At 40.8% G+C, this 12,812-nt stretch overlaps 1 protein-coding gene across 10 annotated transcripts in view; it reads left to right on the top strand.

Moving 5' to 3' along the window:
* The window catches only part of si:ch211-207d6.2 (sickle tail protein), a 79,948-nt gene extending 70,169 nt beyond the window's left edge, over positions 1 to 9,779 (top strand). For 6 of the 10 annotated variants that reach the window (XM_052476931.1, XM_035799953.1, XM_035799955.2 and 3 more), the window contains 7 exons: positions 1,552 to 1,808; positions 2,012 to 2,191; positions 2,512 to 2,631; positions 3,306 to 3,389; positions 3,487 to 5,193; positions 6,092 to 6,211; positions 6,850 to 9,779. In XM_052476931.1, coding sequence (XP_052332891.1) covers positions 1,552 to 1,808; positions 2,012 to 2,191; positions 2,512 to 2,631; positions 3,306 to 3,389; positions 3,487 to 5,193; positions 6,092 to 6,211; positions 6,850 to 7,398 — 3,017 coding nt within the window. In that variant the 3' untranslated portion in view covers positions 7,399 to 9,779. Of the gene's footprint in view, positions 1 to 1,551; positions 1,809 to 2,011; positions 2,192 to 2,511; positions 2,632 to 3,305; positions 3,390 to 3,486; positions 5,194 to 6,091; positions 6,212 to 6,372 lie in introns of all 10 variants that reach the window. The other 4 variants (XM_052476934.1, XM_052476932.1, XM_052476935.1 and 1 more) reach the window with 4 other exon arrangements.
* Positions 9,780 to 12,812: the final 3,033 nt, after the last annotated feature.

The following is a 12,812-nucleotide window of genomic DNA, read 5'->3' as shown; positions in this document are numbered from 1 at the left end:
CATGTCAGTTCTAGTGGCCATTTGTGCTGATTTTTCCAATGTTTCAGTTTCTATTAATGTTTGTTTCTATTTGTCTTTCCTATTTAACTTATTTTTATAGATGCCTTTGTGGGTGGGTGGTTTGGAGGGAGGGATGAGGGATTGGGGTTGTACTGTTTTTGTTGTTATATCTGAAAATCTATAAATAAAGTTTTTTTTTAAAGCACTTTTGGAAAGCTCATATTCTAGGCTAGACATTACAAAAGCATGGTACACAGATCTACAGTAAGTGAATCTGAATAACCCTTTAACTGGAAAAGAATATGGAAAAATATGACCTTGTCATCCCGTAATCTGAACCACCAATTTATACATTCTAAATTTGTTCACAGACTGTATTTAACACCAAAGAAAAGTTTTATCACACTGTTCACTGTGTCCCCTAAAACAGGTAGGCACATTCCTTCATGTGATGTTGGAGTGCCCTGCAGTTAAATGCTTCTGGGACAAAGTTACAAAATTAATTTTGAAGTGCATGAATGTAAACATTCAATGCGTTGCATCTACTATGTTACTTAACGATGATAGCTCCTTCAATCTCTCAGTCAATCACAGACGATTACTGCGGGCAGGCAGCACTTCCGCAAAAAAAAAGATGCTGGCTCTTAAGTGGCAAACACCCCACTCTCTCACAATTCACCAGTGGATACAGTCACTAGTAGAAGTTATAACATTAGAATTATCGACAGCGAGAATGAAAGGTGCTAGTCAAGAAACAATTGAGGCCTGGACAAATTTGCTTTGTGAAGAAGACTGTGAAGAATAATCTGAGCTAAAGCCCAAACACACACACACACACACACACACACACACACACACACACACACACACACACACATACATATATATATATATATATATATATATATATATATAATGGTAAACATAATACTCAACATAAATATTTCAGGTTACTACAGTTACTACAGTATATATATTTACACACTGTCGTAATCTGAAATATTTATGTTGAGTATTATGTTTACCAATAGATGGCAGTATTGATTCAAAACGGGGTTTGCTTTCTGCTATCCGTCAATGTTTAAATGTCTGCCATATATATCGTGCTCGAGAAAGCCTCAGGTAGTTTTACACCAGGTGCATTCCGGTAATGTTATTCAAAGTTACCATTTAAATACTAAAACATACTTAATGTGTCCAGTGTCATCAATCTAAGAAACATCCTAAGATGCTACATATACAGTACCTATTTTCATAAAAAATGTTGTCATTGCTTTCAGGCCCACAGGAAAGGGCTGGTATGGGGAGGGTTTTCTCTCGTCGACGGGGGTTGGGGTGGACGTAAAAGTATCCTAGGTTAGGGGATATGGGGTAGGGGGCAGGTAGATAGAGATATGGGGGGGTGGGGACTGACAACCAACCTGTATTGCCAGGCGGGGTGCTAAGGGGTGGAAAACATGGTTTAATAAAACTTTTGTCAAGATGTGTATGTATTATTTATGCTCTACATACAGTATAAATTGTCTGTGTCTGTGTGTCCTCATCTGACAGAACCCACTCAGGCAGCTGATGTGGCTGCTGAGGTGACTGTTCAGGTCAGCCCTGAGCGACCACATAAGTCTATGGTTGAAAAGCCTCGCAGGCCCAGTGTGGAGAGAGAGATGAAGAACAGCCCAGAGAAGTCAGGGAAGTCTCTTCCACCACCCCCACCACGGAGGTTCTTCCCTTCACTGTCCGGCTCAGGGCTGACCACAGGGAGGTCTGGAGAAGTCATCTTTACTACCAGGAAGGAAGCCACCACCGCCCAGGTGTGCGACTCATTTGTTGGCAATTTCACTAGTCAAGCAGCATTCCCTCCCAGGATAACCTCATAACACTGCCAGTCAAATAGTTGTCTTTAGTAGTGTATGCACACATGACCTAGTGGGGGATACAGTGGCAATTTATCTAAGCCAGTTTTGCTCTGGCAAGTATTCCAGTGTCCAAGTCAGTGTGTTACTATCCCCTTCAGGATGATGAAGAGGCGGTGGTCCCTCAACCCAGTCCCAAACCCACCAGACAGCCCCCAGAGGTCAAGCCCAAGCCCCAAACTACTCCTGTTTTTATAGCCTCAGCTGAGCCAGGGGAAAAGGAAGACGAAGAAGAAGAGGATGATGATGAGGAGGAGGATAAATTCATGAAGGAACTACAGGTAAAAATACACAAGTCACATGTAAACCACAAATATGTACAAAGCCTTTGTCTATTTTTTTGTGCCTTTTTTAACATAAACAGTAGCTCTATTGTATGTGGTCTTATCTTACCTGCCTTACTACGAAAACCTCATGGAAATGTGTTCATGTCTCCCTCTGTTGTTCAATGGAGGAAAGGGTTTTGTCTGTGTGAACAAGAATATGCCCTGCCTAATACATCAGTTACTGTGATATTTAACTCAGCCTTTGTTGTACAGCCACAGAGGCCTTGTCATCATATACGATCTGTGATCTAATCGGTGCAATTTGACCTCCTCAGGTGTTTCAGAAGTACACTCTTAGAGATGTAAGCACAAAGTGTGTCATAGACCTTACAAGCACTGCATCTCAAGTCAGACAGATAGAGCCAGAACTCTCTCTCTCACCCAAAGACCCAAAGGTAACAGATGTGGTACCCTTTTTCTAACCCGTTCCGGCCCCCTTAGGCATGCACTGCTTGTAACTCACTCACTGCTTGTCTGGCCTCTAACACTAATCTGATCTGGGGCCTGCCTGTCAGTACTGTCTGTGCTTACAGCTTAATCAGCCTCTGAATCTGGTCTGAGCTTGGATCTAAAGCTTGCTTTTGATTGAATATGCTTCTGAACACTGGTCTGACTGCCACTCATTGCTGTGTTCAGCTATTGCAGCTATTGCTATTGGAATGGCCTGGGGGGCCGGAGGTTTGGTGTTTCTTTTGGTGTTTCCTGTCTGTCATGTTATCAATGCCTTTCAGAGAATTGGCTGATCTCATATAAAAAGTGTATGGTGTCTCTTGGTGTTGGAAAATGTTTGCTCTTGATTTCCAAATGTGATATTATCTTCAATTAATTTCCTTCCACTCTGAGATTAGACTTGTCATTCACACTGTGCAGTGTTCTTGCCTGGCTCCGTGAATGAATCTGCATCTGATCATTTGTAGCATATCTCTTATGACATTGTGCTTGACTCTATTTCCCTTAGTTTTCTAAGCATGCCTTCTTGGCTGCCAAGGTTGGTCTCCTCAATGTAATTTGAAATGTAAACTGAACTCGGAGCTGTTGTGCAATGATGTTATCTCCTAAACTGTCATAGGAGAGTCAGGAGAACAAGGGTAAAGAGAAAAGTGTGCGCAACACTGACGAAAACAGATTTGTCATTGTTCCAAAGAGTCCCAGGGTAAGTCTTAACTTCCTCAAATAACCATGTTCCTCAGTCAGAATACAGTATATTGTATATTTTTGATGTTGATATTTCCCTGATTTTTTTTTTCCAGGTCATGTATTATGTCACAGGGCAGTTATCCAATGAGAAGCCTCCATCGGGAAAAACAGACCAATCGGAAGGCAGGGAGGGAACATTGTCCCCCTCACAGGTGGCAAACTCAAATACATTTGACTCCCAGCAGACAGAGCTACTAATAGCAGACACAACACCTCTGGTATCATGTAACTCAGTGCTGGAAAGCCAAGATTGTCCTCCTAATATACAGAAGATAGCAGTTGGAGAAGATAGTGGGAAGGAGAGCGTCGTTGATGAGAATGTCCAGAAGGATCCTGTTCAGTGTCAGAAAGTGGGGGTAGTTGAACCTGTGTCTCCTCCAATACCTGCAGAGAAGCAGGACATATCTGAACCCTCTCAGCAAGACTGTTATCTTACTAACAGTAAACCATCATCATCTTCGTCATCATCACCACCACCATCTTCACCAGCATCACCACCACTTCCACTATCATCATCTTTACCACCACCAGTACCAGTAATCCAGTTTGTTAGTAGTACAGGCCAAGAGGTTTCAGGTAGTCCAGGGTCTCCACCAGAGAGCAGGGGCCTGGGTGACAGCCAGAGCCAGCAGGTAGTGTTGAGGTCCTTCAGAAGCAGAGCACCACGGTATGTAGAGGAGGGCAGCAGCCTGAGCCCTGACCTCCCAGACGAGGAGGGCCCTCCTCCCCCTGAGAACATCTCCTTCATGATGATCACCAGCAACAGAGTGCAGGCTCTGTCCACTGGGGAGTACCAGGAGATAGTGAATGGTACCAGCATGTCCGAGGTTCAGACCGTCAGTGTGGGGAACGACACCACCAGTATCAGCCAGGAGCACAGTGGCTTCGACAGGAAGCCTGTGATCATCATATTCGACGAGCCCATGGACATCCGGTCGGCCTACAAGCGTATGTCCACCATCTTTGAGTGTGAGGAGGAGCTGGATAGGCTGCTGCACCAGGAGAGCATCAAGGAGGAAGCAGAGGAGGCAGGATCAGAGAAGAGTGTACCTCAGGTAAAGTCTAACACTTATCTACATCAGGCAAACAAGATAGCAGTGACAGGAAACACTGCAACCAGTCACCATAATACTCCTGCTGTGGTTGCGCAACAGAAGAGTACAGCAGAGTGCTCATTACCAGAACAGTCTAAAACAGAGCCCTCAAACACCACTAAACCAGAGACCAAAAAGAAGTTCAAATTCAAGTTCCCCAAAAATAAGCTGGCGGCCATCAGCCAGGCGATTCGCACTGGGACCAAAACAGGGAAGAAGACACTTCAGGTGGTGGTCTATGAGGACGAGGACGAGTGGGACGGACACATGAATGAGACCGAAAGGTTTGAGATCAACAGCAGTGGCATACCACAAACTGACTTTAGTCACCTCACCTCTGTGAATAACATCACGTCACCAAGCACTCTCACCAGGTCAAACTCTAAACGCAGGACAGAGGAGATCTGTAAGAATGCCTACGACTCCATAACCAGTCTAGAGGAGACCATTAAACAGCTGGAGATCACTGTGGACAATATAAACCCAGCAGCGCCTAACACCGACTCCTGTGAAGAGTCTCCAGCCACAGTGAAATCCCAACGAGAGAGAAGTCCCTCCAAGAGGCCTGCCCCTCCTCAGGTCTCAAAGTTCCTGAAGCATCCTCAGAGTAAGAAGTCCAAACCAGAGCTTCCCAGGCCATCCATCACAAGCAGCTCCAAGAAACAGGTCTCTCTTAGAGCTCCTTCCCCCTAACGCTGCACTGGTGGCTGGGTCCCTGTGAGGGCTGGTGGCTGGGTCCCTATGAGGGCTGGTGGCTGGGTCCCTATATGAGGGCTGGGCTGGTGGCTGTGTCCCTGGTAGATTCCCACCTTCTCTCCCTCTAACCACTAAAGATTAACATGTTTTTCAGGCGCTGCTGGGGATACAGCTGGGATCTACCTCTGCTTATAAGCTGTCTTTGTGGTGTCAGCTGACATGATTGTTGTCCCAGGGTACCTGGGTTGCTATGATGTGTGTTTGTTTCCTAATTGTGGACTTTGAACAGTGACTGGCTTTAAAATGACTGGCTTTATATTGTGGCCATGGTTCCACTGTGCATGCTTTGCTCTCAGTGTTGATGCAGGCGGGTCAGTGGCTCCTGAACTTTAGAAAAAAAACGAAGACCCCTAACTTGACTCGGCAGCTTTCTAGATATACCCAAAGCCTGTAATCACAGGCAATATAACGTTATTATTTTACGAGAACATCCCTGGCATACCGCAACACCATAAATAAATATTATTTGTTTTTAACCATCAATTACAAGGGTGCTAATTTATTCTCAGCTGGTAGTAAAATAACTTAATTAGCTTTTACTAATAATGTCCACGCAGCATGTGAAACTATAAGTGCAAACTAAAAAAAGAATACAGCTCAACACAAAATCCCCCATTACAGTCTCAGACTTCCCCCTGGAGCTGGTAACTCTACTAGTAGCTCAGTTTGGGAAGCACAGATCTACTGTAAGCATACTGCCATCTTATCTCTGGATACATGTATTTTCTGTTGTTGTTGCTTTGGCTCTTAGGTGTTTTCACAATCTGTTCCTAATATATGATTTTTGTCTGTTTTTGAATACTTACAGAATACCAGTGGCTCTCCTTCTTCAAGTCAGATGTCACTTTCTGTGTCTGCAAAGTCCTGGCAGCAACCAGCTGGGTCAGCTGACAAACCAGGAGGAAAAACTCAGAAGCAGTTTCCACAGGTAGTTTTACTGTAAGATGGCCTGTGTTAGGAAGTATTGGAGAAACTACTTTCATGATTTACAGAAGTTTATACATGAAGCCTTGGAAACTGTACAATTATAGGATATGTTTGTTGAATCCACTCACTCTCTGTCTTGTTCTCCTACTGTATGTCTTCAAGACCTTTTGACTGTTACCATCTGTACCCTCTTCTTCCCCTCTATATGCTCCTTGAGCATGCTCACCATGTAACTGTAATTCACTTGGAGGTGGAGGCAAGGATAGATTCACTTCGCTTTTTCAACTTCTTCAACCTTAAACTAAATCAACTAAACTAAACCTATTTTCAAACTAAACTCACCCTCTGTCAACTGTCCAAATATTATTTAACCCTCTTTATCTCACCCTGAGAAGCATGATATTTATGTCATAAACACTGCATGTGTGTTATGAGTTGGTGCATTGAATTAGTGAAGTAGTGGGCATCATTCACCCTGTAGATAATTTCCTGACTTCATCTTTTCTATGAATGATCTATAATTAGTGTATTTTAGTGCCACCTCTTTGCTTTCTAACATGATGCTTATTTATCTTTGTATAATAACCCTTCTTTTGCCTTTCTTGACATTCCATATCTCCCGCCATCTTTGTTTCGCAGGCTAACAGAAGTGCTGAGAAAGCTGGTGGGGATAGTAACCATTATTTCCTTGCTTTACCTGCTTCTAAGATCCCAGCCTTTTGTAATAACTCTGGAAAAAATATGTCATTGCCCGGTCCAAACACTGTGTCTAACCCTATTAAATCACCTTCCTCCTCCCCATCCTCCTCACACAAATCTTTCATCCCGTCTCTTAATCTGAGTCGTCTCGTCCCTCCTAGCCCTTCTCTCAATGACAGACGTCAAAACCTTTCCCTCTCATCACAAACCCAAAATGGCCGACCCAGCCCTTTCTCTCACTGCTCATCTTCCTCTTCCTCCTCCACCTCCCCCTCTTCCAACTCCTCCTCTTTGTCCCCCACATCCACGTCCTCCACCTCCTCCTCCCCTCCCTCTCCTTCCCTCCTCTCCCCGACTGCCATGAGTCAAGGTGCGAGGAGTATCCACCGCATTGCTCATATACCCAGCTTCACCGGACAAAAGATGCAAGGTGGATACAGCAGCAAAACCACACATACACCAGCAGCTTCTTTGTCCAAGGACATATGATTATCTTTTTATATCTATATGTAACAAAGTTAAAAACATACCGTAAACTCATGCCACAGCTTGCTTGAAATGTTGCAGATGGAGCCATCCAATTTGTACATTTTGGGTGGCTCAACACGTTGGAACATTGTCAAGGAGGACAGTTACGTGTGTTGCGAAGCAGAGGATCACTGGTTTGAACCCAGTATGGGGCAGTTGGAAAGTGGAGGAAGCTAAGCTTTTAGCAGCACACAGACCCCTGTTACATAACAGTATAAAGTATAGTGGAGGGAAGTGCTGTTTTCAAGGCAACCTAATACAATTGCAGGGCATTCTCTCGTTTCTCTCTAGCTTTGATAAGTTTTTGATCATGATCAATTTGAGTTCACATACAAAAACAGAGAATAGCGTGAGCTGGTTTTCATTCCATGCTCCCTTTCAGAAAGGGGACCTTTTTTCATTTCTGTCTCAGTTCATGGGTTGTTCCATGAAAATAGCGCCTTTTGCATCCCTTTGATATTTAAATAGACATTGTGCACCAGTATTGAATTGTAAAAGCCTGTTATATTAAATGAAGCGCCCTTTAATATAGACTCCATGGAGAATTCAATGTATTTAAAAAATCTGAATAAAGGTTTGCTAAAGTGCCAATTCAGCATTTCGACATGTTCCTCCATCAATCCTGTCACTTCTAGGAAGATTTCAACCCACTTAATCCAAAGATTCCTCCATAATTTCACCGTCATTGTAAAGCCCTAGTTGTTGCTTTGACAGTCATTTCTGAAAAGTATTTTTTTATTTCATGTGATTAGTGATTCATTCAAATCTATCTCTCATTTTGGAGGCAAGAAGTTTAGCAGTTAGAAGCTATGGGCCAATAACCGAAAGGTCGCTGTTTCGAATCCCCGAGCTGATTAGGTGTACATTCTGCCTGTGCCCTTGAGGAGCCACTTAACCCTAATTGCTCCTGTAAGTCGCTCTGGATAAGAGGTTCTTCTAAAAGACAAAACATTTACATTTTAAGGTCAATCCTGTTACATTAACTGAAATCTGTTTTTAATATGGTGAAACTATTCCTTTAAAAAAAAATCGTAATAAGAATGTAACATGGTCAAATCATCGTGTAAAAGCAGGTGAGCCGTTTCTACTCTTTTTGGCCATTTTCTGGTGTTTTGTGGTGGAAAACTGAATGGGTCGAGCAAAACACATAGATAAGACAGGCTAGAAATGTTTAAGCTATTTTCATTGTTTTTGTGAAGCTTGCATTTAATTGCCACTCCCTGTTGCACACAACAAACGTACATTCCCCCTGTTCACGAGGGGATGAATGGCTGATTTAAGATGAAATGTTACTTTATTTGGCACTTAATAGGGTCGTTTTGTTTAACGTGAACATGTTTTTATGAAGTTAAATGTGCATTTTATGACCGAATGTACAAATTAAGTGAAATCAAAAAAAATAAAAAATCTTCCAAGTTACACTTCTCAAAAGGCACCGAATTGGTGGAATGACCCTGTTGTATGATGATAACCATATTCACAAGAACTACTAGCTTTACAAATGATCAACACAAAAAGGTGCAAACATTCTAGAGTTTATACTAATGTAGTTTAGTGGTGTTGGAAATCTAGTTACATTTTTATTGATGTGAGAAATCTGTGATTTTAACGGATGGTGTTATATTTTATACGAATTAGAGTGACACTTAATAATATAAAGATTTGATCTAAAATAACAATTTATGTAAAGAAATCAAATAATTTATTTACATTTTTTTATGGTGGATGAAGGCATAGATGCAGACTTTCATCTAGCATCAGTCATTCAGATGTCATCTCTCTTATGCAATGATCTTAGATGTGTGGAGTTGTGCGAGTGGAACTTTGAAGAACAAAATGCTTGGTATTTCTCAAGCTTCCGATGCACTGCCAAATCCTTTGAGCTAACAAGATAGCTACTGTTCATGCAAAATAATGTTTAGAGGCCTTTTAAGGCAGTAGATGTACTAACATGCTTGTACTAAAGTGTTTGGTTTTACAGATCATGTATCTAAGACATGCACTATGTGGACATTGTAATGTTTACCTTTGGGATGGCAACTGACTTATATTCATATTAGTAACTGGTGTTTACATTCATAATTAGTGACAGAAGTTTACATGCAAGTGTATGTATTTAAGAGGGTTTTGTCTTCAGAAAAGTATTTTAACTTGCCAAACTTCACTCCTATGCATGCCCTTTTAGAGATTTATCTGTCATATTAGAGAACTATTGTTTGCACAACTCTGTAAATATTTAGTGTTCTCTGATTTTGTAAAGCTGTAAACCATGTTGTAAAAAGGTATTGTAGAATTGAATGCTTGTGAGGTTGAGAAACTAATAAAGGGCTTTCTGTTAGTGATTTGCTGTATGCTTTATGTGTTCATGTTATATTAATCTGTGTGATTGTATGAAAATCGGTTCACTGACATATTGTGGGAATCAATGCAAAGTCAGTTTGCGCTTCCTATTATTGCCCAACAGAGGTCAATATACACATGCAATTGTACAGGAAAGAGAGCAGCCAGACAGCAAAACTCAGGTTTGCATACCAGTACTTTTCAAATGTTCTGTATAATTTACCTAAAATAGCTATACCTAAATGTAATATTATTTGTGTCTATATCAAACACATTTCAAACAGCTCCCCATGATATTGAAGAAATCATTTGTCCAAAAGTCCAAAATAACATTTGAAATTCTGAAACCGATTGAAATGGTCATATGATTAGGTCATGAAAGGATATTGCTATTACAAAGACAACTACATGAAAACACATTTAGACATTACAAATAATATGTGTTAGTGAATCTCATTAACACATTTCCTGAAACAATTTGTCCATACTGTATATGCACACATTCCATTGTGGAATCACACTAAGAGGGGAAAAAAAACATAATGAGATATCTCATCCTTTTAATTAGTAAAATTATTAGTAATTAGTTTCATTAAACGATAATTAGCTCATGTAAATTCCAGACATAATGAATCCCAATGCCCATCTACGGTAATTAGCATATCATCATTCTGCATCATATTTAACACAGGAAAGTTGAAGAGAGTCCAGATTGTGAGATGCAACACAGAGGGACGGATGGCTGGTAATTAAAAATAACTCACTTTAGCATCATAGGGTTAATTATGATCTCTCCCAATGCTTTATAGTAGTGTCACATCAACAGCACAAGTCTAGGAGGACATCCACAAACCAACAAGGAACTTTCTGTCAGTTAATCAAAGATGTGGCTCCCTAATTTGCATTTCTAATTGGAATTACTGTAATGAGGGTGTCAATCAGTATGGTTGCCAAATTAGCCAAGTAGTTTTCTGTAAGTAATACTAGAAATGTGAATAAATTTGCCATGTTGTTAGATCTTTGGCAACAGCACAAAGCATGAACGAGGTGAGGTAAAGATGTTAACCCAGTAAGGATAATAAATATTTACAGATCAACATGCCAACATATCCAGTACCGACAAGATTTACAATGAACAAATTACACCATAGATTATTAGTGGAACAAAAGCAAGTGTTAAAGTGTTGGTATTTGGCAGGAACAGAAGTCTACAAACCCTGTAGCTCCCCATGACCCTGTAGCTCTCCATGACCAGCGTTGGTGACCACTGTGGGTAAAAGCAACATTTCCCATATGGTGGGTCACACTCTATGGCCACCATCTACGGGCCTGGCTAAAAATAGATTAGGGGGGAATGTGGTCAAATCTATTGTCTTCATTTTTAACTTTTGCCCTAAATCAATGAAAGTGCATCACGTGAGTGCTGTCCTTTGTTGGTATTTAGATAGGTCATCATAGCAATGTTTAGCAGCAGCACTGCAGAGAGCAAACAAAGAATCATTGGTAACGTTATTATTCATTTCTCGTGTTACAATTTTGTTATTATTTTTAACTTTGCATCGTTGGGAAGGGCTCGTAAGCACGCATTTCACATTAAAGTCTACACCAGTTGTATTTGGTGCATGTGACTAAAATGTATCTTTATTATGGAGTTGCAGGCAGTCTGGACAGTGGAAAATAGCCGTCAGTGTTTGTTCTGGGGGGGGGGGGTTCACAAGAACATTCAAAAGGCTCTATTTCATTACCTTTATTTATCTAGGCAAGAACAAATTCTTATTTTCAATGACGGCCTGGGAACAGTGGGTTAACTGCCTTGTTCAGAACGACAGATTTTTACCTTGTCAGCTCAGGGATTTGATCTTGCAACCTTTCGGTTACTAGTCCAACACTCTAACCACTAGGCTACCTGCCACCCCTCTTCGAGGGTCATGGTAAAAAATATGTTTTGGAACTGCTGCAAGGCTTCATTACTGAATTGTACATTACATTTTTTTCTATTTCATTAATGAAAGTGGGTGCAATATAGTCTTTGTTCAAGTACAGTGGCTTTATGCAATACATTTTAAGAGAGAACTAATGGAAAGCTCTGGCATATATAGACATTAATTTTTAGCTAAAAACCTATTCATCATACTGTAGGTACTGAAAATCTTAATTTTTTGATGCAATGGACTATGGATCTCTCCTCTTGCCCACCTCTGTCAGCAAATGTAACCTATATTTCTGCTAATACTTATTTGGTATGTCCTGTTTGATTATAAAGCTAGGTTTATTTTCAGATAACTATGAATCCCTGTACAGCACTAGATTTCTTAAAACCCAAGGGTCTCAAGAAAGAGGATCTCCTGTCCATAGTTACCTATGGATCCACTACAGTAGGCCTATCAAGGTTATTAGTAATACCTGTATGGGAAATGAAGGTTATTCAAAATATAGTTCTATAATGTCAGTAGAAGATAACAGCATTGTGCACAGTACATAATATTTAATGACATAAAGCATATTTAGAAACCCAAAATGTTTTCCACAACGCACCAACAATGACTTGGTTCCAGTTTTCCAAACTTCCAACATCTTTGGTAACGTGATCAGCTCCCCAAAGCGTATCTGGCACACGACCTTGGATGAGGCACTAATTCAATTGTGTTTTTGAGGGCATCACCTCAGGCTATTCACCCACCAGAGGGGCCAAGAGATAACTCCAGGCACTTGTCTGACAGCAAGCAATTTTCGATCACCAGTAACTACTTTAATACTTCATTAACAATTAATTAAATCAAGTCTTTGAGGAATTATGTCTTAAAAGTAAGATCAAGAGTAGAGACCATGTTCAATTTGGTAGTTTGGAAAAGTCTGGTATGACAGTAGAATTTGATCATTAAATTATGTTGCTTAGTGCAGTTTGGTTCAATACATGAAACAAACTCTGCTTCTTATGTTGTGATTGTAAAATGCCTCTCGGGCATCAGAGTTTTGGCACTGTACCATGAATATCTAAATAGTGAAATTTGTAAGAATGCAAAGAAATTCTCAGA

This window comes from Oncorhynchus keta, chromosome 23 (assembly GCF_023373465.1).
Source record: "Oncorhynchus keta strain PuntledgeMale-10-30-2019 chromosome 23, Oket_V2, whole genome shotgun sequence".
Lineage (NCBI taxonomy): Eukaryota > Metazoa > Chordata > Actinopteri > Salmoniformes > Salmonidae > Oncorhynchus > Oncorhynchus keta.
The sequence above is the reverse complement of the archived record's forward strand: the minus strand, read 5'-3'. Positions and strand labels throughout refer to the sequence as shown.